Consider the following 24054-nt stretch of genomic DNA (forward strand, 5'->3'; position numbering starts at 1 on the left):
ACAAGCACAGGAGTGAGTGGGCACAATCGTATGGATGCTATTTGATACATCACGATGACAAAAGATTGCAGATAGTGTACAGATTCCACGTCTAGCATGGTAGCGAGGTGCGCAGCGTCCATCATAAAGAGGGGCGGAATCTCAAAAGTCTTCATCCTCCTCATCCAGCTCGTTCCCCACACTCATCTCCAACGCCAACCTAAGCTGTTCCTCCTCCGTAAGCTCATCCAGCTCGTTGTTGAAGGAAATGTTGGGCGCATCCGATGCTTTGTCGGCACCACCTGCTGTCGACAAGCGGTCTCCTGTGGCTTGCCGAAGAGCGTCTAATTCTGCGCGATTGGTGCTGAGGATGCTCGCGTCCTGCGCAGACTGATCGTTCGTACCTCTAGTTCCTGCCCTGCTCAGCAATCCCGTCTCCATCTCTCCAGCTGCAGACAAAGACGTAGAAACGTCCGGATTGATGATGCCGGCAGCTTCACCTCCACTCCTTGCGGCGTTGCCGCTGTCCGACAATGCGGAAGCTTCCAAGACCTTTGCTCTACCGACTCGCGCGGAAGTGTCCTCGCTGGCTTTCGGCTCTTTGCGAAGCCTATCCCTCCCCAGCCGCGTCTCGCCCACACGAAAGGGCAAGGCAAAAGCTTCCCTTAGCCGACGAGCTTTGAGATCACCAAAACCGGGGCAAAGACTGAGCTGCCCCGCCGAAGCCGTCGAAAGCTTTTTGAATGACTGCAATGGGGCCAAAGGTGAACTGAGTCACGACTCGGACGTCAGAAGCTGTCCTTGGTCACACTTACACCAAAATTGGTCGCCAAGGTGATCACATCGGTCTTGTTGACGCCGCGGATATTTGTGAGCGCACTTTGTATGTGGCTCAGGTAGTCGTCCGCCACTCTTTCTCTCAAGACGTCTGGTGGGCGGTGCTCGAAGAGCTTGTATGCTTCCACGTATTTGCCTGCTTCCTCAGCACTTCATTTAGAAAAAGGGGCGCTGTCGTCAGTGTTGGAAGATGCAGCCTCTCCGGCAGCAGGTACTCACGTCCAGGCAATCATGAGGGTCATGGAGTTGATCAATGCCACTTTGGTCAACTCCTTGATCGCCGTCTCATGGGTGTCCTAGAGTGTTTCGCGACAGCGGTATCAGGGGTGAGCACTGATGCTTGGATCCCGATGAACACTATGCTCAGGGTTCGACGATGCTTACCACGTCACAGAGCACAAGGAGAACGCGCAGGCTGAAAGAGCCTCGTATTTTCGCTATTCTGGAGTGTATGTATTCAGGATGGAGCCGGTGGTATCGCAACCTGTGCAACCTCACATCAGCATGGCATCTGGGGGCTCATCAGCGAGGTCAGGCAAACAATGCTACTCACGAAAGGAACAAGACACCACTAGATACGCCGACCAGATAGTCTGCGGTAATTTCCCCATACTCCCATCCGACCTGCCGCACGTGTTGCAGCAATGGATTGCCTTTCTGATGCACCAAAGAAAGTCAATTCTTAGACCTAAGCTTTACCAATCTCCGCCCTCCTCCGGCGAAGCCCCGTTGACGCACCTGACACGGATTGACGATGATAGTGTTGCCAGAACCTTGGCCAGTGACGATTCTTGGGCCCGTCCTCTGAGCGGGCTGGTCTCCGGTGCCTGCACCACCGGCTCCGCTTTGATCTGAGCGCCCGGTAGCCGAAGTGTTCGCTTGTATGCTCGGTCCGTCCCTAGGAAGGGGTCTTGGGGGAGGTGCGCCCGCTACCCTGCTACTCGGCTTCAGCTGCTGGACTCTTGGTTTGGGCGCGGGTGCTGAGGTGCTGCCTGAAGCCGAAGCGGATGCAGAAGAAGTGGATGGCATGGCGTTCGGTCGCGGTGCGAAGGAAGTGATAGGACCAGTGCGTTGGAGATGCTGAGGCGGTTGTCCGGCATCTGTCCGCGCTCCACCGCCTTGATCCGGTGCGTTGGATGCATCCCGATCTGTGATGGAAGGTGCCATGCTTGCCAGATGGCTACACAAGACCCTGCGGCAGGTCGGCAGCTCCAAATTCCGACTGATCGCCTTTGAAAGGGTAGATGCGGCGAATTTACCATGCAGTCGTACCATCGACGTTGTTGTGATGATGAGTTTGGGATGAGTCACACGCAGCCGCGGAAGCCTCCACTCACCAGACCCAGCAACGAACCCCTACCAATCTTGTGTGAATTCTTGATCACTTTGGCGCTCATTCGCTCACGTGATCCACCGCGGACCTCGATCCTATGTTTTATTTGTGATTCGTGATTCACGATCCTTGATTCAAAACTCACCGACGGATTGAATTGCTCACGAGGTGCATAGCGCACAGTCGCGCTCAAGAGTTCGAACCACTTGAATTTGGATGTGAATCAAGAAAGGCGAATTTCACAGGATAACCATGAGCTGGATTCTTGATTCTGATGAGAATCAAAAATCAAGAATGCGCAGTTTGAGTCATGAGTCAGCGTCATCGCCGTGCTGGAGACGCATGCACGCACGGATTGCACAAATCAAGAGTCACGAGTCTATGTCTGAGAGTTGGTCAGCACACACACACACACACACACACACACACACACACACACACATACGCAGATTTCTTGCACGCGTAAATTGGCGCGTTTTTGTCGGCGCAAGGAGGCACGGCTAGCACCGTCATGAGTATGAGCTGAATTTGAGTTTGAATCGGCTGCTTAAGCCACGTTTAAAGTTCAAGAGTGTTTGTGAGTATTATCAAGAATAGTCTTGAGTTTAAGTCCGAAGCAAAGGCGCCATACGTTGCGCAAGCCTTTACGAATATGCACATTTGTTGATTGATTAATTGCTACACCGCTACACCTGGTTCGGTGTCCCTCATTGATGAGATCCGACGCTGATGAGCGAGCAGCTTGCGATCTCTCGTATCGGCGGTGCTGCATGTTGCTATACGCTGCCTAGCCATCAACGGCAAGAATCGAGCGCAGCCATGCGCGCCTATGTTTCAGATGAAGCGTTCGATCGAGGCGCATCCGGCTGCTGCTGCTGCGCGCGTGCATTCACCATTGGTCACGGCCGCGCCATATAGCCGTGGCGGGCCGGAGGGGGCTCGCGCGATGAGGATTAGGATCGCGATTAGGATGTGATAGCCAGCACTACGCGGCGGCGTGCAGACAGACAGACCCCTCATGGCTGCCGCGCACTTCACACCCTCATCCAACAGCAGTCACAGTAAGATGAGAAAAATGCTTTACCCTCATCTGACATAGTTTCTCTCCCATGAGTATCGGCACCGCGTAGGAATGGCAGATATCGATCAATGCACGGCAGGTGTGATGGTGTACGCTTCAGAAGTGCTATACGGTCTAACAGACAATGCCGCAACCATACAAATACCTTCTCAGATGCAGCTGCTGACCGCCCACTATAGGTCACAGTCTCACCAAGCTTGCTTTGGCCTCTCCTCCCGCAGCTAGCTCATCAATCCCATTCAAGCAGCCTCGGCTCACAGACAGCCTGCTCTCATAGTAACAGCCTCGTCGCGGCCTGATCGTGTAGTTATTGCAGGGCACGATGATGTCTGTTACGTCGCATTCACCCGGCGTCATCGCCCCCAGCGCACTTCGCAACACGGCCAACCTCTCGAATCAACGAGCCGAAGGCAGTGGCAGCAGCAGCGACGACTTCGCTCCACGCTCTGCGAAGTCGTCTGCACCCACCGCCTCGCAGATGTTTTATAGCAACAGCGGCAGCAATGGCAGTAACGTCGACACATCAGCACCTCGGCGTCGCTCATCTTCAGCTGCTTCCAACAAAGCTGGCGTACCCCCCACATGTCGCTCTCCGCAGCGTCGAAGGCGCTCTTCCCCTTCAACCAGCGCCTCGCTGACACCTCGCTCTTCTCCACGAAAGTCCGCTGCTCAGAAGCACGAGCAAGTAGCGCAGTCGGCAAGAAATGCCGCTCACGCTGAGCGCCGATCTTCCCTAGACTTGGCTCATGCAGTTCAAAGCAGCACAGGCCCATCCGTCGAGGCGCAGGCTCAGACTAGCGCTGGCGCGCAACGAGAGCGCATCACCAAGGTCCGTTTGCCTCTCAAGTTGCCCAACCCGCAGATCGTTCCTCTCTCAAGTCCATACGAGGACTTCAAGGCACACCTAATTTCTCACTCGCTCTTCAGGGAGGCACACGACTTGGCAAAGTGCACACCAGACTTTGTGCGCGATCACCTGCCCGACAGAATCAGCCTCCACAACCAGACGCTCGCTCTCACGCCGGTCCTTGGTGCCGTCTCTAAAGTCTTGCTGGAGACCGACACGGTCCCTAGTCACGTCGCAATCCCGAGTTCTCTCGCCGCATCCGCTGGAAGCGTATCTCATCTGCTCGTCGTGCGCCCTTCGCCTGCAGGTCCAGCAAGCTCTTCAAATCAGTCCACTTCGGGTAACAAAGGTCTGCTGCTCCCTATACACGCCTTGCCATACGTCATCGACTGCGTCACCTTGCCACCTCTACCCTTGGCTCAAGCTGGTTATCTTTCGACCATAGAAATCTGCGTCCCATCTCCCGAAAGATTTGGCACGATTCATCGATACATCTACACCCGCGACGGAGCGGCTCTACTCGCGGAGCTCTTGCCCCTGAAGTTCCTTTCTCGCAACGTTGATGCAGCAAGCATGAAGCCAGAGCACGAGGCATGGGCAGCAGGTCGACACAATGCGGACGATGGCGTCACTTCGGCGGTGGACGTAGCTGCTGGTCGGTCCATCGAAGCTCTCTCAACGCTGCCCAGCAGCGTACTCTTTGCGCACGCGCACTCGATTCATGCGGCTTGGGGCAACTCCGTCGCCATCGGTCTACTCGATCGCCAGTTCTGGCAAGCTCTCGAAAAGGCTTGGTCTTTGATTGTCGGTGCGATCGGTCTCAGGCGATCCAGACGGGTGGATGCTGAGGTCGTCGAACGCATGAAGAGCTCTACTATCAAGTAGAGCTTTTGCAGCCCTTCTCTGCGACTCCGAGTTAGTTTGTCATGAAACGTACTCTGATCATTAGTGATGGCTCAGCACACATCCTGCACTGCTCCGCTGCTCCACTCGCCACTTCGCAATGGCTACATGTACCGGTACCCCGTCTGTCACCACTTTGCACGCCCGACCATTGATGCGTTCCGAGACCTTCGCAAAGCCCTTTTGGTGTGCGTCATGGCGACACAGAGCGTCGAAGGTATCGAGGTTTGAGCGTCAGCGCTGGCTGGAGCATGGGTGATTGTTAAATATCTTGCGGGCCTGGATCATCCCACATTTCTGCATGAGATCAAAGCGCATATCGGAAAGCTAGACGTGTCGCATGGCAAGCAGTACGAGAAACGTGTAAGCAAGATGGCCAAGTGCATGCCACACCGAGCTCTCGCTCAGACGCGCTCGAAGCTCACCAGGGTGTTTGTCGCCAAGCAGCACAATGTCTTCCCTGCTCATTCCTGTCAGACCCCATCTAGCCTTTTCGTCCTCATCGTTCGCCTTCAGAGGGTCGGCAGAGCTTCCGTCAGGGTTGGCATACGAGATCTTGTCCCTCTGCTTGTTCTCGCGCATGTTCGCCAGACCCAAGACTACAGCGCAGGCGATGGCCAATACACTGAAGCCAAGATTGATACCGTGACCTTTAAAGTATCGCGGTGCTTCTGCTAAGGGGTAGACGTTGCTGGAGATCAGACCTGCAGAATTTCCGAAGGAAAAGAATATCGCCATTGAGGTGGCACTTTGTTCGTCACGGAGACGATGGACAATGACCGTCAGCCCAAATCTTTGCAGGACGTGTGCTGGCATAGCTCACCGCTTGTAAGCCGGGCCAAAGGTGTTGCCAGTCCACGTGATGGCAAGAGCGATACATGGCGATACACCTGCCACGGTCAAATGAAGAGCGAAGTACTGCAGGGAAGAAGTAGCTCGTCAGCAGGCGTGATGACGGGGAAGATAGCGGTCTTCATTGAGTACATACCTTGACTCCTGCAGACACATCGCAGATCAGAATGATGTAGCCTACAATAGTCACTAGCATTCCTGCGATGATGGGTATACTCCTGACCAAAAACTTGTCGCTGAACCAAGCCATGGCAATAGTCGTGATGTAACCGACCACGTATGGCGGGACAGACAAGAGGCTGAATGCGGCAGGACATTACCACGTTGAGGTGGTGCTGCAGCAACAGAGGTGCAAGAGTGGGACTCACTTGGCAGAGGTTCTGGGAAATGATCCGAGACCTGTTGTGCCGATGCGTGCATCGCAACGTCAGCACAGCGCTGCGCTTGCGTGGATCTATCCGAGTCTTACCTGTGATGATTTGAGGGGTAAATAGAGCCAGCGAATAGAGAGGATTGGCAATCGCCAGATACATGATTGCATGCACCCACTGTCGCGGCATGCCCGATCTATCATGAGCGAGGTGATCTGACAACAGCTGCGCCGGCACGCAGAGAGTTCGACTCACAGTGCGCCATTCGGCTACGCCTGACTTGACTTGCGACCATGAGAAGGGCACTTCGGCATTCGTCACACCTTGGCTCTTGGCAAGCACGTGGTTCCACTGAGCAGATTCGAGGGGCGATAACAGACGTTTCTCGACCGCTGGGAAATCCACCAAAAGCCAGTAGCCTGGCAGGGCACAGACAAGGGTGAGAATGCCTTCGATGATAAAGATCCAGCGCCAATTCTCTCCTTGGAAAGGACCAGCTGGCATAGGGATACGCGACAAGCCGTACGCCTGATGACAAGCAGACGATGATGATCAGCTCTAGGAGATTGCGAGGCCAGCTCTGGTCGCTTTTGGGGTCAAAGGCATCGCTGGGCACACGTACCAAGATGCCGCCGAAAGCGCCGCTGAGCGTTGCGCCGGAGAAGAAGATTGCAACACGCGTGCCTTGCTGCTTGCGCGTGTACCAGCAGCTCAGCATATAGTTGAGCAAGGGGAACAGCTGCGATAGGACAGGAGAAGTCATCAGGAAGTTGCTGAGCAGTGGAGCAGCACGGACGGATGTGCAGGCCGAATGCTCTGCTCACAGGACCTTCGCACAAGCCCAAGAAGAAGCGAGCCGCTTGCAAGCCGGCGGCGTTGTGCACAACTCCCATCAAGGTCATCACGATGGCCCAAGCGACCATGATCGCAGGAATGCAGTACCGCACACCGATTTTTTTGAACCAGATCATGCTTGCGAGGTCCACTGGGCATCAGCAAGAAGCAGGGCGCATACAGGGGGCGAGGGGGATCATGACTGACCTTGGAAGCTCGACGGCGACGTAGCTGACAAAGAAGACGGTCAAAGCGACTGAGCGGAGTGTTGGTCGTCAGCCTGCGCCCCGCTCAGACATCATCTTGAGAGAAGAGACCGACTCACCCGCATACTGGTTGCCCACAAGGCCAAGGTCTGTACGGAGGCCAAGGGTGGCTGCTTGTCTGTCGTGAAGTGAGAGAGGAGGATCAGGTCAGCCGGTTGGACCAATGTCCATCGCAGCCGTGATCGCTACGCCCGCTCCCTTTGGTGCGACTGCAAGTCTCGACGCACCCGATGTTGACGCGATCCAAGAAGCTCAGCAGGTACAACAAGGTCACATAGGGCACAATGGCAAGATCGATCTTTCTCAACAAGCGCTTATACTCTTGCGGCTCCAAGTGCAGATCCGACTCTGTAAAAGTGTGTCCAGCAGCCGCTCCTTGTGCCTTGCTTCCAGTCTGGCCTGTGATGAGCGCAGCGTCGATACGCCTCTCCTCCGCGCTGGCTGCATCCGACTTGGAACCATCCTTCGGCAGCGAGTGGTGCTCTGTCTGCCTCGCCTCTGAAGAAGCATCCAGCGCAAGTGTCTTCTCTGTGCCGCTCATCTTGACCGCAACGAGTCTCCGTACAAGTGTTGAAGGGAGTGATGGAGTGCAAAAGGTGACGTTCAAGAGGTGTCGACGAGGTCAAAAGGCAGGCGCTCAGGTACAAGCAATTGTCGCGGTGCTGCACTCGAGACTGCTGCTGCTGGGTTGTGTGCGTTACTTTTGCTTCATTGGCGGCCGGCTCTTTCCTGCTTCTTCTGCTCCGATGCAGCATGCAGCTGCTTCTGCCGCATCTGGGCGCTTCCGAAGCGGGCTTGCACGCCTGCATGGTGCCCCACAGCGGCGACACGCAGCGAACAAGGCCGGGTCAAAGCGCCGCTCTCGCGTCTTCAGAGGCAGCAGCATCAGCAGCAGTTCCAGTCACAGTCACAGTCACAGTCACAGTCACAGTCACAGTCACAGTCACAGTCACAGTCGGGAGCCCTTTCCGACTGCCCGAGTACGGTACAGTCGCGAGTGCAGCTTCTCAGCGCTTCGGCGAGTATAGTAGGCGTGTTTGGACCGACGGGTAAGCTGATAGCTTAATTGTGGGGCCAACCCGTCATGCTCAAGACTTGGCGCGCCCTCGCTATCGGTTTTGCCGGTCGAGTCAGTCGACCGCGTGCATGATGCACGCGCATGACAGCCAGCACCTCTCAAAACATGCCCAGCATTCGCTTATGAGGCATTGCGAGGCATTGCGAGGCAGCGACATACAGTCACATCAGTATCGAGGGCGAAAGGGCATGACAAATGCCAACATCATCCACAAATACCGTCCATGGGCGAACAGCGTCGTCACAGACGCTCAGCAACCACCTCAAAGCCAGGCAAGCGCACAACGAGTCACGGTCGCCGTGCGAGTGGGCACCCAGCCTAGAATGATACAATTAGGTGAGACTGTCGACATAGCCTGCTACGTATTTAGTTGAGACTGTCGACAAACACTGCTATGTAGAAGGGACTCTGTCCAGCTAAGGTAGTGAGTTGAATCATAGCGAGGTCAAGATACCACTTGCGCTCGTAGCGTGTACATAGGTAAGAAGTCGACGAAGCGGAGTAATAGGCAGTAGTCAGAAAGAAGGAACAGTAAGACCGAAGGTGCGAGGCACGTGGATCCAGGCGCGAAGTCCGAAGCTGGTGACTCATTGGCGAGCTCCGGTGATGTGCGCCAAAGACGAAGAGGTCTGAAAGAGGAGGTCGGCAGGAGGATGCTTGTCCGTCAGCTCCATATCCATAGTGTCGCTGCTGGACGTATCGGCGATGCTAGCCTGGTCTTCGACCAAGCCGGGAGATCTGTCGTCTGCGAGCTCCTGAGCGTCCATCAAGTAACTCGCGCTGTGTCTTTGTCCTGAGATATGACGCGGCTTTTCTCGCTCCAAACACGGCATCAAAGCAGAATTGGGACAGCTGCTCGTCCCTGCCGGCGTCAAAGGTTTCAAAAGTCTGCGGGCGCCTTCAATGTCCGAGTAGTGGTACGCTGAGAGGAGTCAAAGGATGTCAAAAGGGGTGTCGCCACGAACGACGATGGACAACGACTCAAACTCACGCATGATGCCAGACGGTGTGATATGACGAGGGCTGACATCTCGGCTTGAGCGGTTGTGGTGGGCTCGGCCAACCCTGCCATGTCCAGTGGCCCCAAAGCTGCTAGCCAAGATCAACGGAGGGGGACGCAGCTTTCGGATGCGTCTCAGCCCTTTGCCCTCCGCTGAAGCGGGAGCCATTGCTTCGGCATGAACGGCAAATGTCGGGACTTGCTGACCCGAGCTGGCCGTGTCCAAAAGACGATGCGAAGTAAGGCGGGGCAGTGGACTCTCACTGCGGCGGGGACTGTTGGCACCAGGATGACGACCATTTGGAGCGAGAAGCAGAGGACGGGGACTGAATTTGGGGCCACCAAGGGTAGCAGGTGTGGAACGGTCGAAGTGTTGCTTCAAGGTTGAGGGCGATGCGTGTCGTACCTGGCCGTAAGGACGGAATGCAAATCCGCGCCCTTCACCCGCGCGAAGGTCCTTAGCTATGGTCTGAACAAGAGACGCTGTTCGTGTCAAGTCAGAGTCCAGGCTGTCTGACGCACTAGAAAGTGTTTGCAAAGTTTGGCGAGGGGTCTCGATCGTCGGTAGCGAGTGCGGCTGGTCACCCTTCGGTGCGTGTTTATGAATACTGTCGAGCTGGCTTGCATTCGCTCGAGGCAATTGCGAATCAACATCTGTCCGGAGCGATTGCAGACGCTCCAGAGCTGCGCTGCTCAAAGTGGTCCCGCCCTTGACCTCTCGAAGACTGACATTCGAACCAGGCAGCGTCAAGCGCAAGCGCCATCGCAGCTCAAGTCGTGTCGAGTTGGTTTCGTTATCAAGAACAGGAACAATTTCGAAGTCTTCTGGGCACAAATCAACTTCCAAGTCCTGCAACAGCACTTGCGATGCATGTTCTTGAGCCGATGGGACCGTGTGAAAGCGCGCAATCTTAGGTCGGAGCGCCTGGGCAGATGTGCCAGCAATGGCCATGGTCCTCAAATTTGAGTCCCCGCAGGAGAGAGCCGCAAAGGAATCCAGCAGCTCAAAACTTTCAAGAGTTGGCCCGTTTGAGTCTCGGCATCGGGTCGAGTTGCGATGTAGAGTATCGCACTTTTCGTCCTCGCTTAGATCTTCTACACTACTGACGTCGCTTCCTGCGACTGACGACAGCTCGTAGAGCTCCGGAAGACTGTCAAGGGTAGGAAAAACTTCATTATCTGGCTCTTCAGGCTGCGCCTTCTCTTGTTCCTCGAGGACGCTCTTGCGAGATCCCGCGGGCGAGTTGACAACCTCGAAACGATATTTTGCTCCACCAGACGTAGAATTAGTGGCCGTTTCCCCGGACTGCGCAGAAGATGACGAGACGCATCTATTGGCGATGTGCGATTCGTCGACTGTTGCTCTGTTGATTGGATCTCGTGAGATCGAGTCGTGAGGGGGGACACCACAGGCACGATCCTGCAGGCACGCTGCAAGCGCCGACGCGGGAGTCTGGGAACGCTCAAAATGTGGTTGCTGCGCCTCACCGACAGGTCGCTGATAAGTGGCATGTCCGTGAGGAGGCTCGTCCGAGCACGCCTGCGGACTACCGTCCGCCTCTGGGCTCAGTGCCAGATCGTCATTGGTGGTGTTTGGGCTGAAGTACATATCGGAAGCAGACGAGGCACTGCCTTCGGAGGCGAAGCTCCACGGGCGCGAGATGCCAGCGATAGCGATGTGCAGCCGAGAAGGCGAGTGGCCAGGATTGGCCTGACTGGGCGAGATTTCTTGCATGTGCGAAAGAGCTAGGGCCTTCGAAACTTCATTTGAAGGCTTGTATAAGCCAGAATCGATAGACGTCGCGCTAAGTGCAATTTCTGGCGCTGAGCGTTCCATTTGCCCAAAATGAGGTGCGCGCATGACGATCTTCGGTGCATCTTGCGGTGAAGCTACGGGCTGACACGAGCCTTCGAGCGGGACGTAGGTAGCCGCTTTCGCGGCGCTCTCATGAGTGTTCAACAATGCAGAGAAGTTTCGGATGTGTTTCGCATCCATGTTGATGATGTTTGCAACGGCGCTTTCGCCGGCGGCGAAAGTTTGCGTACGCTGTCTCACGTACTCGCTCTTGTTCGGAGCGTCCATGCAGAGAGAGTCGAACGTCATTTGCCTCCTTCGCCGCTGATCAAGACTGCTTGTGTCGCGTTGGGTGCGCGTCTCTAGTGGCGGACGGAGCCCCAGTTTGTCGAGATCGTCAACGGAGACACTGCGACCGCCTCCATGCGCAGCATGGGGGCCGTCTTTGAGGTGCCTAGGTCCTTGCCGGTACCATAGCTTGTCATTCTTGAAGTGCGGGAAGATTTTCTGCATTTCGACCACGTCGGACGCTTCCTCATCGATGTTTTCAATGATGGATGACTCTGAATAGGCGCCTCTGCTGACGTTGCCTGGGCGCAAGCTCGACCAGAGCGCCGATTGAGCAGGGTTATAAGGCTGGTCGTGACCATACTTCAAGTATCGTGCCACAGCGTCCGATGTCGCCGCTGATCGAGGCCAATCGCGACGGACACTCAATGGGGTCCAAAGTGTGCCCTGCTGCGATTGTGAGCCGCCCACTGCATAGATCGCAGACGCCGTCTCACGCAGATCAGTCAGCGATCGCGACGGATGTAAGGCGGTGGAGTTGAGATGGTCGAAGGTAGTCTGGCCAGCTTGAGTCGCGAATGAAATTTCTGCGCCGTGCGAAAGGGTTCGTTGACTATGTGCTGGCCGAGCAGCGGGAGCGACGGAAGAATGACCCCCCAGATAGACTGGGCTCATAGGCATTCCCATAAGGGGGTTTGCCCTTACTTGGCTCCCTTTCTTCGCCGATGCCAGCCTGGGTAGGGCTCTGAATTTGGAGACAGGAGAAGCACCCGCTGTCATCCGATCTTGAGGCGAGCTTGGTGGTTCAGAGACCGGAACAGCGTTGTGGCAGTCCACTGGCACCGTCATTGCGCTCTTGCCCATCTGACGAGCACCGTGAAGGTCGAAAGCTTCCGCCAAGTGTTGTGGTTTCGACACCGAGGAAGAATTCTTGTGGAGTCCTGTAGCTGCATCTCCTTTTTGGAGTCTTTGAGACCACGACAGAGGAGATGGGCGACTTTGCGGCTGCGAGAGCTGCCACGCTTCGGGAATCAAGCCTTGAGGGTCGTCATGGCGTCGTGTCGACCCACCTACATGGGTGTCGGTGCGGGACGCAACCAGCAGGGGTGCCCTAGGCCACAGCACGCCAGTAGTGCTGGCGTCGCTATCGATGGAAGAGGTATTTGCGACGAGACCCGAGACCCGGGCGTGTGTTCCATCAGTGTCTCTCGCGCGGACGAGCTTGCAGTCGGTGTCAAACCCCTTTGAAGTCGTCTTTTTGTGTCCAAAGACGGCAGATCGCATCGTGAGCACGGCTTGATTGGACTGGACAGCGCTCGTGGGAGTGCGATCTTTTGATGCCCGCGGTGTGGCAGATTCAGCGAGGTCACGCTTCAGCAGCACTGTATCCGCTTCGAGTGTCGGCAAGAGCGTTCTCAAGGACGAGATTTTGTCGGTTGCGGATTTCTGTCGAGCGGAATCTTGGTCAGAGCGTGCCAATACAAGCCTTTCCGACTATTTGATGGAGTGCAATTCTTATTTACTCACTGAGTACTGGCTCGTAGAGAACGCCTCCTTGAGCTCGATGTGGTTGTCGTTGGCGCCAACCAGATTGTCTAAGCTGCGCAAGCCCAAGGATGGAGTTCGCGCACACGGTGACAGGCGACGGCGTGATTCGTTCGAAATGGTGACTGGCAGAGCAAAACTGCTCCGAGATTCTTGGGGAGTCGGAGGTCGGTATTTACGATCATCAAGAGAAGCTCTCGATGGGCGTGAAGGCCTCTCATGGAGGCTGAGACTCGGCGCGTGGCCCGTCCTGCTGATCGCGCCAGGCCCCATCGAGGCGCTGTCACCATCAAGCACGTCCGCCCGGTCGAGAGCAGCTGCAGTGCCCGGCTGTCCGACGAGGATGGCTAGCTCATCTTGATTTGGACCCTGACCGGTTCGAAGGGTCTGGTGACTTGAGGGAGCGCAAGACGCCTCTCTTGCGTCGAGCACCTTGTTCGCGAAGGTTTGCTGGGCGTTGCGTCGCACAAGTGGGCTTTTGGGATACCTTGATGAATATGAAGCGAAGGCGCATGGATCGCTTCGGCGCGCGAGGCGCGGTAGCGAGCTGCTGGGCTTTCCGCGCTTGCCGGAATCAGCAGCGCTAGGGCCCAGAGAACGAGCCGCGCGCTGGCCTTCGCTGCTGGTTGCTGAAGCGGTCTGGTCGGCGTCGGTGCGGATCGCATCCGCATCCTTGCTGATTGTATTTGCCAAGTGAGTGGAGCTGGTAGTCGCTTCATTGCTGGGCACAAGCAACGCGCGCGAATGAGTCTTCGATTTCGGTGCTCTGAGCGCGCTGTGGACGCGGCCGCCGGTGTTGTCGCTTTGCTGCATTGCGACCCGCCGATGCGCGCGAGATCCAACGCCTCTTAATTGCGAGACATGGAACGCGAGATGACTGTAGCTGGCGCTGTCCTGGCCGCTACAGCTGTAGGACTTGCTGATCAGGGAAGCGGATGCGGGAAGTGCTGAGCCTACACCCACGCCTGTGGCGCGTCGTTGTCAGGGCCCGCGAATGTGAATCTCGGACGCCTGTATGGCCAGAGCACCTCGACAGGGCTAGCTAGCTGCTGCACAAGCTCTTCCGCACGCCTCCAAGTGATGCTCGGAACGAAAGGGCGCAATTAAGGAACGTCCATGCAGCTGTGTGGGTTCGGTACGGGCAAGGCGCGATGGGTGCGATCTGTGAGCGTGCGCACAGACCCTTGCTGGAGCCTGACGCTCAAGTCACGACTCGAACACCGTCGAGGTATTGTGCTCGACAGCTATAGCTTACAGCATGGATGACGCGGATGCCGTGTGAGTCAAGGGCTCGACCATGCTGGCAGGTTGATGAAGAAGGCAGCGATCGAGATATAGCAATCGTGAATCGTGAATGAGCCATGGGGGTTGAGCGGCTTCGATCGAGTGCGCTGCATGGTCTGGACGTGGACCGCGCACGTATAGACAGACGCATCATGGTCGACTGCAGCATGGACCTTGATTCGACGAGCAACGACCCAACTTAAGGCTATCTCGATGCCCCAAACATGTTCTTCTGGTTTCGCCTGAACTCTTGACTGTGACTCACACTCATGTCGAGTCTGTGTTTGCATAGAAGCGGCCAGCTGAGACCACCACCCCTGAGACGAGTCAAACAATCACGAATGTGAAGCTGCTGCTGCTGCTGCTGCTGCTGCATGGACTTCGAGCACATCAGCATCAGCGCTGTGCTGGGTATCGTGCAGCGGTGGGCTCATGACCGTCACACCCAGGCTACCTCGCACGCGCGGAGAGGAGGAGAGCCGCGGGGGGACGCTGCCTCTGCCTTATTGATCCATCATATTCGCTGTCTGAGGTAGATGAGCACGATCGATGAGCATCAGCAATTAAGGGCCGGAGGCTGAATGGTGTTCCGTGTATACGCTTCCGACTGTGCGTGCATGGACGCGACGAGTACGCTACTCTGTGCCCTCGCACTCGTGATGAATGTGTGCTGGTGCGACCGCGATTGTGCGGTCTTAATTGCCCACCCCTTGCAGAAGCCAACGGAGTGTCTTGCAACCAAGCGGACAAGACTTTAATCGTGACCATCATTATAACGCAAGTCGCAACATCTGCATGACAGCCTTGCGAGTCGAGCTTGCCAATCGTGATGAATGTGAATGTGAATGTTGTATCAAGGTCTCACCCTAGAGCATGCATGATGCGCGTAGACAGCAGGTATATATAGCTGTCCCGCTGTGTCAGGACGACCTGACGCGATCGAGTAGTGTGTGATCGAGTCTTGATGAGTCAAAGTGCTTTTGCTTGATTGATTGGCTTGGCTAGCGTGGGACGCAACGGTCGCAGTTCACTCGCGCCAACGCGCTTGAAACCGCCGCGCCGTGATTGCCCCCGCGACAAAACACACCAGTCAGACGGCATGGCCGTGGGAGCGCGTTCAGCTAGTCAGAGTGAAGAGGTCCGCGCAGCAGTCTGCTGATGAGTCTGATGAGAGTCGCGAATCCTGATCATGAGTGCAAAGGAAGGGTCACGCTTGTGCGCACGTGGCACTCAGCAAGTGGGACGAGAAGTGCCCAGCATCAGCAGTCTTGAGTCAGACTTAGTCGAACGTCAAGCATCGAACCTCATCAGAGTCAAGAAGAACAAATCAAATCAAAAGCAAATTATAAAATTTTGCATGCATGATCTTTCAGTTCAGCTCTCAAGTCACGTGTGCGGCCATGGCAGCCTGAAGGTTGATGAGGTGAGTCAGAAGAAGGGTTATCAATCAAGAGTCTAGGAGCAACGAGATGCTTTGCCCACGCAGCGCGACGACCCATCATATGACTTCCTCGACCCGATTCAGCGGACGGACCTCAGCGTCGTCGGACCGATGCCGGTCGCCGTGGATTTGAATCACCTTCGCGTACGGCTGCAGACCAACGGCGTCATTCGTGATTCTTAGGAGACAGGAAACGCCTCGATGGCGCGCCATGCTCGTGCCGCGCGCAAGGTTTGCGACGCGCCTGCAGGCACCTCTTGTGTGGCTTGACGGGATCAAAATCTTATCCACTCTGTTGTGACTCTTCCCTCCTCGATCGTGATTAGCGCAGAGCTTCCCAAAACCGTCGCTGTGAGCGTCTCAGCCGTGCCCACAGAGGATGTACACGTGCACTACTACTGACTCACACGAGGCGCTCGATCCATATATATCGGATCCGCCTCTCTCGCGTTGCGACATGGGTCGTGCCAGTCGCACGTCTCCGGCGAGCCGTCTTGGTCTCTCATCTCACCCAGCACGTGGCTTTCAAGGCTCGAATTGTTCGACGGCTCAGCTCAAATCCGGACTGCGATTGGAGAGAAGTGAGCTCTCGCAGAGACGGCCAGTCCATTTTGCCATAAGATACGAGTACACACTGAGCAGTGCATGTGATTCATGCTTCATTGCCGGGTGGCTGCTCGGTGCCGACGTGGCCGAGGTGCTGCAAGCCGCCGGCAACAGCAGGGGAGCTTGCTTCCTTTCAATGCTCTCTCCCTTTTGCTTCTCCATTCAGATTGCTTCGCACCCAAGCTCACTCCCGAAGTACAAAAGTGTGTTGTGTAATTACGTGTACCTGCTTGATCGAACTCCGCTCCGCTGCAATCAGAATCGTGAAATAGTGAATCTTGAATTTGTATCAACGAATGCGAAATGTCTGTTTCGCATTCACGTGGAAGAGACCGGATCAGGACCCTTGCTATGTATAGACCCTCTCTCTGCATGCGCTCACCAACTCACGGCTGCAGCCCTTATCAGCCTTGCTTGGGCGAGCGACCGAACGCCTCTTCTGCCAATTATTGAATCACAATCAAAAAGGGAGCCAGCTTCCCGATCACCATGCAGCCCTTTGCGCGCATCATGGTGTACGCTGATCCCGTCTCATCTGCATCCATCCACTCATCCAGCCTAGGCCCCGGTGGTCTCGGAACCGCCTTGGCAGCATAAGTACTCGAGACTTGCGACTGCAAAAGCTCAAGATAAGGAGCAGGCATCTGCTGATGCTGCCTGCGCCTTTGTCACAATCTTGACTGCGTCCGTTACCCTCGCTGTCCAGCTCATCTGCTGGCACAACACGGGAAGGGATATATGTACCTGTATATGGCCCTGCACGCATGCGCGGACGTCGAAAAATGACGAAAGCAACCGCTCTTCCCGCGACGCGCCCCGTGCGTGTGGCTTTTGCGCGCGACCCGCGATCGTTCGTGATTTGTGAGTCAAGCATCGAGTGCAGCTTCCGCTCTACCACCCGCACTTGCATTCAAGATTGCACCCTACAGCCCGTTGCCCGAATCAAGATTGACGATACGAGAGGCCGAGACGACGCTGGTATTCAACTATGCGGTCTTTCGGCTCCTGCATTGGAAGCAGTGTGCATATCGCAACGTGACACGGCCAGGAGAGAGTATTTCCGGACTCAAGCGGTCCCGCGATCGGCACGGGCTGGAAAGGATCCTCCATGGCTCGAAAGCGGCAGCTCATGATGCTCTTTGATCGCCATTCTCACGGAGTGATGTCGCAACTCTGCGGTAGATTTGAGACCGTCAAGGCCACGATGTCGCACACACGGATAATCAGTCGGCCACTTGCGCCTTCCCGAGATCCGCTTGTGTGGCTGCCCATCTCTGCCAGAAGTAGGGAGGCTGGTAGGCTATCAGACATCATCGCTCCCGGCATGATCGAAGCAAAGAGGGCTGAGCAAGTTCGGTACCGACTCAACAGCGCTGCATTTCCATACGATACCTGCATCTAGGTTGCTGTCAGCCTTTGTAGCCATTCTAAAAAGGCATAAATACAGGCTGATTCTCTGAAGTTCCCTGTCCCTTCATCTCACCTCACTTTCCAGCGCTCTCTGTCAAGCAACTGCTACCATTGATTGCTGAGCACCTTCCAACCACATAAATCACGCTTCTCAAACTTCAATGTTCATCCCCTCTTCTCCAACCGCACATCAGCTCGGAACCAGCTTGTCGGACAGCGCCCTTCAAGGCATCATGGCGAACCCGGCTCCTATCGTCAGCTCTTTGAGCACAGATTCTCTCGAGCAGCTTGGTGAGGTGGTCGCGTTGAAAGCGACACCCGAAATGCCGTATTGGTTCCCAGTCGGGTGAGTAGGAAAAGTCTCCTCACGTCCAGTACCCCGAGTCTTACCGAAATTTTGCTGTTCCCCAGGCTTTTCACCTTGCTGGTGACCCTCTACGTCATCGGCCAGCTCCTCCAAAACCGCATCTTGGCTTGGCTCATCGGCGCGCAGAAGTGGCGTGCGATGAAGGCTGAGCACAGAAGAACGATGGTGATCTATGTCCTGCAAACCCTCATCACCACGATCGTCCTCATCATGCAATGCTTCTGCTTGCCCCTTCTCGGACTGGCATTCACTGAACGACGCACAGAGCTCATGCGCGCTTCCGCGACGCTCATTGGTGGGCTGTACGTGTTCGAGCTCATCTGGAGATCCACCATGCGTCCTACCATGATCGCCCACCACATCATTACCCTCTTCGTCATGAGTCTCGCCATCGTCCTACTTTCAAAGCTGAGCGACCCATCCTTCGTCCTCACTGGTCTACTGTGGCTTTTCCAGGCCACGACCGAGCAAACCACGTTCGTCGCCCTCTTCATGTACCGTCTGCAAATCTCCCCCCGGATTCTGCGCCCAATGTTCCGCATTGCTTCGGTGCAATCCCTCGTTTTCAAGATGGCCTCCATCGCTGGAACCATCTTCGTGTGGGTCAAGTGGCAGCTGCACGGCGAAGGTGACCTCTACACTGCCTACTCCGTCATCTTCTGGATCGCCACCATTGGTCTCGCCGTCACCCAGATCTGGGGCTCTTGGGTCGTTTGGATCATGGGCGACACGCTGGAGAAGCGTTACATCAAGAATTCACACAAGAGCGCGAGGAGCACTCTCACCTCGGCCAACGCCTCTCAGCTCGACCTCGAGGCGCAGCTCTCGCAAACTGGTAGGAGTACTCCCACCAATGCAGCGACCGAGGATGGCAAGTATACACCGGTGTATGAGAAGAGAGTGAGCAGCCTTGGCAGACTTCCCAACTTGGACCTGCAGCTATCTGAGTGCCTCGACACCCAAGCTCGACCAAGCAAATCTGCGTAGTTCTGCGAGCAAAAGCATGCCGCCCCTGTCACGTCCTCGCCCATCCTTGATCACCCACCATACCGTCCTGTCACGAAACGCTGCATATATAGAGATCATGTCACCTTCACTTTGTCACGCATCGTGCGGCCCGCCCTAGGCCACATCCAAAGGAATCCACACGGATGCCCCTGCACCACTCCTCGCCGTTTGGCCAAAACTTGCATACCGAGCACGGAATGCTATCACCTGTCACTGCCTCTTATGTATAGTTGGTGATTGAGATGAGAAGCGCCTCTGCTTCTCCAAAAATGAGTTGTACAAGTAGACGGTGCGAGCTGCACGTGAGAGAAGACGGACTCGCGCATCCTTCTGGTGGGCTGCTCGAAGACGGAGCCAAGGGTGGTTGAGCCACAAAAGCCCACCATACGACGCGCGTGCTAGTCTGCCCTTTCAGCAACCAGGATCGCCTCACAAAGACTGCAGGCGTTCCACCCTGGCGAAGGTCTCGTTTCAGTTCCATCCCCTCCTGCCACCGGCATCCGCTAGTCGCAGCATCCATGTCGCTATGTAGTCAGACCCCCCCCCCCCCCCCCCCCCCCCCCCCCCCCCCCCCCCCCCCCCATCGTAGCTGCGGCATCACAATCGCATCACATGGGCTTGGTAGGAAGCTGGGTGGGCAGAATGCCGAACCTCTTCTTTATCGTCACCCGGTGTTTGCTGAACTTGTCATCGGGTGAAAACCGAGCAGGATGTGCGCTCTTTGTGATGCCTCCAGCCGTTGTCCTCTTCTTGAGCGTGTACAGACGATTGCCATTCTAATGAGGGGCGCGGCGGTGGAGAAGAAATCAGTGAGCAGCCTGCTTTGACTACGTTGCGTAGGAAAGCTCGGAGCGCCAAGTCCACCTGCGCATACACTTACGGCATCGAGAGTGTACATGAGGTGCATGTTGTGCGACCAATCGTCTGTGCCAGAGACTTGTAGATTGCTAGCGGAAAGCTCACGAGCTGAAACCTTGACCACGAGGGCAGCTTCTTCGGCGGTGCCTCAGCTCAGATTCGAGTGCAAGGCGCGAACGACGCAGGTTGCTCGAATACTCGGCGTCGATGTCTGCTGATGCAGTAGGATGTGCTCGTGATGGATTGACAGACGAGCACGCTGTCGAGTAGGTAGAGAGGGTTCGAGGCACTTGTCCGTAATCTCAGGGTCGCAAAGATTCCAGAAAGACGATGTGAAGCGGGCGGATGGTGGAATCCATGAAGACGAATGATCACGTACGATTGTGGGAATCGACGCTTGATAATCCAGGATTGGTGGTGGGCAAATTCACACTGGTCACGAGAGTACTGACTGCGATACACATTTTTGACTCTTGACTCAAGACTCAAGATCGCTATTCATGTTCACGTGATCCGCATAATCCATGATCTTCTTTGGCTCACGTGCTTTGCCTTTTTTCCTTTCGTCCGCGTCCGCCAAGCTTGCGCAGGCGGCTCCACATGCACAACAGTCATCCTGCATGCATGCAGGGATCAAGTCGATCATCCTCAGAAGCAAGCAGCAGCAACCCGCCGGAAAGTCGAGTCGAGTGCCATGGCGGCGGCCCTTGCGATACGAAGACTGACGCATGATTGCCGCAAGAAGCATCTCCTCGTGATGCTTGCACCGCGCAGCGAGCGAGCATCATCTCGCTTCTTCCAGCGACCCTCCTCCTCACTCTGCTGCTTCCTGGCAGAAATTTGTCCCTTTGCTTCGAATCATGCTGCTGAGCTACCACTCAGACTGCGTGCATGCGCCAGAGGATCAGCTGAAAGAGCCGCCAGCAGTGAGACTTTAGGCTCGACGGATCGCCATTCCGCTTGCTGAACCCCCTCCAGCAACTCGCCTGGTCTCCTCCTTTGCCTGCCTCATCACACGTTGCCTTTCAGCTTCCTACATAGTTCAGACGTCCAGCACGAAGCTGAGTAGGGCATACAAGACTCGCTGCAGAGAGAACGAATTGCAACATGCCTCTCCCGCCCTATACGGGGCCATTTCAGGTCGGTGAGTGAGCAGCAAGAACTCAGACCCCGATGCATTTTTTTTCCCAACGTGGCTGGAGCTCGGATTCAGCTGGCATGTCTGAATCCCACCTCTCCGCCTGCCCGATGATGTGCTTTTCCAGGCGCAATCGATCTGGAGATACCCGTACGGCAACCAAGGCCGTTCGGTGCGTCTATAGTAGCCAACGACCGCATCAATCTGCCTAGAGGCTCTCACCCGTGGCGTCACAAAGTCGGCAAGCATGGCGACTCGCATCAGACGCCGAAAGGCAACGAGCCGCAGTCAGAAGGTCTAGCGTCGACAGCGGAAGGGACGCAGCGTCAGGGCGAGGAGGGCGCCGATGACGATAATGGCGCATACGATCCGCTGCGCAGTGGCAGCAAGACGTCTACCCTGTTCATGAGCACTGTGCTGTTCACAGTCTACTATCCCAGCAGCATCAACGAACAAGAAGCCAAAAAGTACGACCGAGTAGCTTGGCTCGGGCGTCCCAAGAGAAAAGGCGTGAGCGCTCTCTTCTCATATGTCGGGCAGTATGGCCCCATGGCTGTTCCTGCTAGTCCAGCCATCTTTTCCCTTGCGGCCGCAAAGATGCCTGCGAGGTGCGCTCCTCCTCTTGCATCCACAGATGATCCACGCGTCTCTGTACCTCCACCTTTCGCTCGCACAGAGACTGGCATGTTTGGCGACGAGCCAAGCCGCTTTCCCATCGTCATCTTCTCGCACGGCCTGGCTGGCAATCGTCTGGCCTACTCGCAGTTCTGTGGAGAGCTAGCTTCCTACGGAATGGTCGTCGCAGCAGTCGAGCACAGGGATGGCTCAGGCGTACGCAGCTCCGTCCGCTTCCCTCTTGGGCAAGGTGAAAAGGAAGAAGAGGCGGAGCAAGGCAAGGACGAGGCGCAGCGAGTGCAGCGAGACGAACCTGCGCAGGGATCGGCCCTTACGACAAAGAATCCAGGCAAGACTGAGCACCACCCGCACGCCAACAGACTGCTTGGAAGGAGCACCGCGTCCTATCAGCCCAAATCAGACGTGCCGTATCTCGTCTTCGAGGCAGTAGGCATGAGATCGTTCGCGCCGAAGCCGACAGAGGACGAGATGGGCTTACGTCAAGCACAATTGGCGATGCGGAATGCCGAGCTGAATGAGTGCTTGCACGTGTTGAAGAGGATTGAAAAGGGCGAAGGGGAGCAAGTGGCGAGAGAAAGCACACGTGGCCTTGCAAACAAATTGAGCACAGGGGCTGCGAAGCGCGAGAAGCAGAGACGAGCGGGAAAGAAGCCTTCTTACACAGAGGGAAGTCTAGAAGAAGCCATCGACGGTCTCGCGGCGTGGAAAGGCAAGCTGGATGTCGACAAGCCTGCTTTGATGGGCCATTCGTTTGGTGGTGCCACAGTGCTCGAATCGACTCGCATGGCACCTGGAAACGAGGAACACCACGGGACCAGCGCAGACCAACAATCCACGCCTCCTTGGCTGCTCACCGTCGTTCTGGACCCCTGGGTCGAACCCGTCATCGAGGATGGCGGCAAGCCCAATTCGGTGCCAACATTCTGCATCAACACCGAAGCCTTCTCGGTATGGCAGGAACACTTTGAGAAGCTGAAACGCATCATGGCTGCCGCTCGTCAGGCGAATGGCGAAAATAGAGGCTTCCTATTGACAATTTGCGCCACAAATCATCTCGACGTCTCAGACTACCCTTTCCTTCTGCCGCATCTCTTCAGATCTACTGTCGGACCCCACGCCGCGGTGCGTCTATTCAGCAGAGCGGCGTACGTGGAGATTGGTCTTAGCAGACAGCGTTACCGAGAAAGAGCCAACGACCCGGGTTTCAAATTTCGAGTGGAAGCTGGCAAAGATCCTAAGATGGGAGCTAAGCAGAAACAAGCAGATGACAGGCATCATGCGCACCAAGTCGAAGGCGCTCTTGAAGATGCAGCAGACAGTGGTGGAGCACATCCCCACGCCGAACATGCTGGAATTCCTGCGGATATACCTAGTGCCGCTCCTTCAAAAGATGCGATGGAAGAACCACGAGACAGAGCAGACGCACTTGAGGGTGCGGCCGTCAGAGCGCGGATGCAGCCCGAAGAGGACGACGTTGGTCGTGCCGAGCAGCGAGGAAGAGCGCGCATGCTGGATAGATTGATGCATCCGAGCAGACCTAGCAGTGGCAGCTCGCGGTCACAAAATGTAGCAGAGCATCGGCAGCGCGGCTCTCAGACTGGCTCTCCAGCCAGCTCTCGACCGCAGAGCAATGCAGGAGGATCTGAGCGCGCAGAGACCGCGGAACATCATCATCATCCTCACTTGGTGGGCGGTGTCGTAGCTAAACGGAGCGAGTCTGGCAACGGCCTACTTGGAATACCGAGAACAAGTGCAGATGAATCCGACTTTGTTACGAGCGCTCATGAGCTGGTCGATGTGGACAAGGACGTCGAGGCTGTTCAAGCCGCTTTGGAGGATATCAGTGCCACACAATCGTACAAGCACGTGAGTATGCTTGTAACTCGACCTGTAACGGTCAAAGTCGCGCGAGATTCGAGTCGCCAAAGACCTGGAACGAGGCGTCTCACCGATCGACTGATTCACCTCGCATTTCCCCAATAGCCCAAGATTCATTCCTTGCTCGGACTGCTTTTCAGAATGAAAGGCGTCAGGCCTGGACTTTCCATCGTGAGTATGCTGCGGGCGCCCCGACGTGCTAAGAAAAAGAAGCAGCTCCCATCTCAATCGTCCCGCCCACCGACAGCCTGGAAGCGTGCTTGTGCACTCCATACCATGACGCGTCTTCGTGTGCGGAGGCACGCTCCTCACTTGCGTCCCCCGCAGCGCTTTCCTTTTGTGCTTGGAGGTCTGCAGCGATCCGTTTTTTTTTTTTTTTTTTGGCTTTTCTGTAGCACATTTTACGGCCCGCTTGCATT

General features: G+C 55.9%; 7 protein-coding genes across 7 annotated transcripts; 3 read left to right on the top strand and 4 right to left on the bottom strand.

Annotated features, from left to right (window-relative positions):
* Positions 1 to 141: 141 nt before the first annotated feature.
* Positions 142 to 1845, bottom strand: IE81DRAFT_285593 (hypothetical protein; the record flags this gene model as incomplete). Its single annotated transcript, XM_025511643.1, has 7 exons — positions 142 to 299; positions 480 to 726; positions 795 to 966; positions 1036 to 1112; positions 1201 to 1300; positions 1370 to 1473; positions 1555 to 1845. The coding sequence occupies 7 exons, from the start codon at positions 1843 to 1845 to the stop codon at positions 142 to 144; spliced, it is 1149 nt and encodes a 382-aa protein (XP_025372557.1).
* A 1333-nt stretch (positions 1846 to 3178) lies between these two features.
* IE81DRAFT_359637 (hypothetical protein) lies at positions 3179 to 5342 on the top strand. The gene has a single exon (XM_025516710.1). It carries the CDS (start codon positions 3553 to 3555, stop codon positions 4960 to 4962), a length of 1410 nt encoding a protein of 469 aa, XP_025372558.1. The 5' UTR covers positions 3179 to 3552; the 3' UTR covers positions 4963 to 5342.
* A 64-nt stretch (positions 5343 to 5406) lies between these two features.
* Positions 5407 to 7637, bottom strand: IE81DRAFT_283504 (transporter; the record flags this gene model as incomplete). Its single annotated transcript, XM_025511568.1, has 11 exons — positions 5407 to 5728; positions 5804 to 5898; positions 5969 to 6131; positions 6201 to 6231; positions 6302 to 6380; positions 6459 to 6731; positions 6826 to 6942; positions 7028 to 7175; positions 7245 to 7293; positions 7363 to 7421; positions 7531 to 7637. Coding segments are annotated over 11 exons (1443 nt in total), but the record flags the coding sequence as incomplete, so codon positions are not given.
* A 1224-nt stretch (positions 7638 to 8861) lies between these two features.
* Positions 8862 to 14016, bottom strand: IE81DRAFT_190111 (hypothetical protein). The gene is made up of 3 exons (XM_025510779.1): positions 12992 to 14016; positions 9373 to 12910; positions 8862 to 9303 (listed from the first exon to the last, which is right to left on the bottom strand). The coding sequence occupies exons 1-3, from the start codon at positions 13820 to 13822 to the stop codon at positions 8969 to 8971; spliced, it is 4704 nt and encodes a 1567-aa protein (XP_025372560.1). The 5' UTR covers positions 13823 to 14016; the 3' UTR covers positions 8862 to 8968.
* Positions 14017 to 17692: 3676 nt separating this feature from the next.
* Positions 17693 to 19225, top strand: IE81DRAFT_190130 (hypothetical protein). The gene is made up of 2 exons (XM_025510780.1): positions 17693 to 18096; positions 18162 to 19225. Exons 1-2 carry the CDS (start codon positions 17912 to 17914, stop codon positions 19102 to 19104), a joined length of 1128 nt encoding a protein of 375 aa, XP_025372561.1. The 5' UTR covers positions 17693 to 17911; the 3' UTR covers positions 19105 to 19225.
* A 474-nt stretch (positions 19226 to 19699) lies between these two features.
* IE81DRAFT_320156 (Nop10p-domain-containing protein) lies at positions 19700 to 20412 on the bottom strand. The gene is made up of 2 exons (XM_025512933.1): positions 20006 to 20412; positions 19700 to 19901 (listed from the first exon to the last, which is right to left on the bottom strand). The coding sequence occupies exons 1-2, from the start codon at positions 20030 to 20032 to the stop codon at positions 19734 to 19736; spliced, it is 195 nt and encodes a 64-aa protein (XP_025372562.1). The 5' UTR covers positions 20033 to 20412; the 3' UTR covers positions 19700 to 19733.
* A 312-nt stretch (positions 20413 to 20724) lies between these two features.
* Positions 20725 to 24000, top strand: IE81DRAFT_320157 (hypothetical protein). Its single transcript, XM_025512934.1, has 4 exons — positions 20725 to 21127; positions 21249 to 23623; positions 23741 to 23806; positions 23883 to 24000. The coding sequence occupies exons 1-4, from the start codon at positions 21091 to 21093 to the stop codon at positions 23913 to 23915; spliced, it is 2511 nt and encodes an 836-aa protein (XP_025372563.1). The 5' UTR covers positions 20725 to 21090; the 3' UTR covers positions 23916 to 24000.
* Positions 24001 to 24054: the final 54 nt, after the last annotated feature.

This window comes from Ceraceosorus guamensis (assembly GCF_003144195.1).
Source record: "Ceraceosorus guamensis strain MCA 4658 unplaced genomic scaffold IE81scaffold_5, whole genome shotgun sequence".
Lineage (NCBI taxonomy): Eukaryota > Fungi > Basidiomycota > Exobasidiomycetes > Ceraceosorales > Ceraceosoraceae > Ceraceosorus > Ceraceosorus guamensis.

Excerpts from the sequence above, each read along its gene's own strand:
- IE81DRAFT_190130 (XM_025510780.1), top strand. The coding sequence starts at position 17,912 with ATGTTCATCCCCTCTTCTCCAACCGCACATCAGCTCGGAACCAGCTTG. Across the intron at positions 18,097-18,161 it reads CCGTATTGGTTCCCAGTCGG|GCTTTTCACCTTGCTGGTGA; the intron begins GTGAGTAGGAAA and ends GCTGTTCCCCAG.
- IE81DRAFT_359637 (XM_025516710.1), top strand. The coding sequence starts at position 3,553 with ATGATGTCTGTTACGTCGCATTCACCCGGCGTCATCGCCCCCAGCGCA.
- IE81DRAFT_190111 (XM_025510779.1), bottom strand. The coding sequence starts at position 13,822 with ATGCAGCAAAGCGACAACACCGGCGGCCGCGTCCACAGCGCGCTCAGA. Across the intron at positions 12,911-12,991 it reads TCTCTACGAGCCAGTACTCA|AAATCCGCAACCGACAAAAT; the intron begins GTGAGTAAATAA and ends TCCGCTCGACAG. Across the intron at positions 9,304-9,372 it reads CACACCGTCTGGCATCATGC|CGTACCACTACTCGGACATT; the intron begins GTGAGTTTGAGT and ends GACTCCTCTCAG.
- IE81DRAFT_320156 (XM_025512933.1), bottom strand. The coding sequence starts at position 20,032 with ATGCACCTCATGTACACTCTCGATGCC. Across the intron at positions 19,902-20,005 it reads TCATGTACACTCTCGATGCC|AATGGCAATCGTCTGTACAC; the intron begins GTAAGTGTATGC and ends GCCCCTCATTAG.
- IE81DRAFT_320157 (XM_025512934.1), top strand. The coding sequence starts at position 21,091 with ATGCCTCTCCCGCCCTATACGGGGCCATTTCAGGTCG. Across the intron at positions 21,128-21,248 it reads TACGGGGCCATTTCAGGTCG|GCGCAATCGATCTGGAGATA; the intron begins GTGAGTGAGCAG and ends GTGCTTTTCCAG. Across the intron at positions 23,624-23,740 it reads CCACACAATCGTACAAGCAC|CCCAAGATTCATTCCTTGCT; the intron begins GTGAGTATGCTT and ends TTTCCCCAATAG.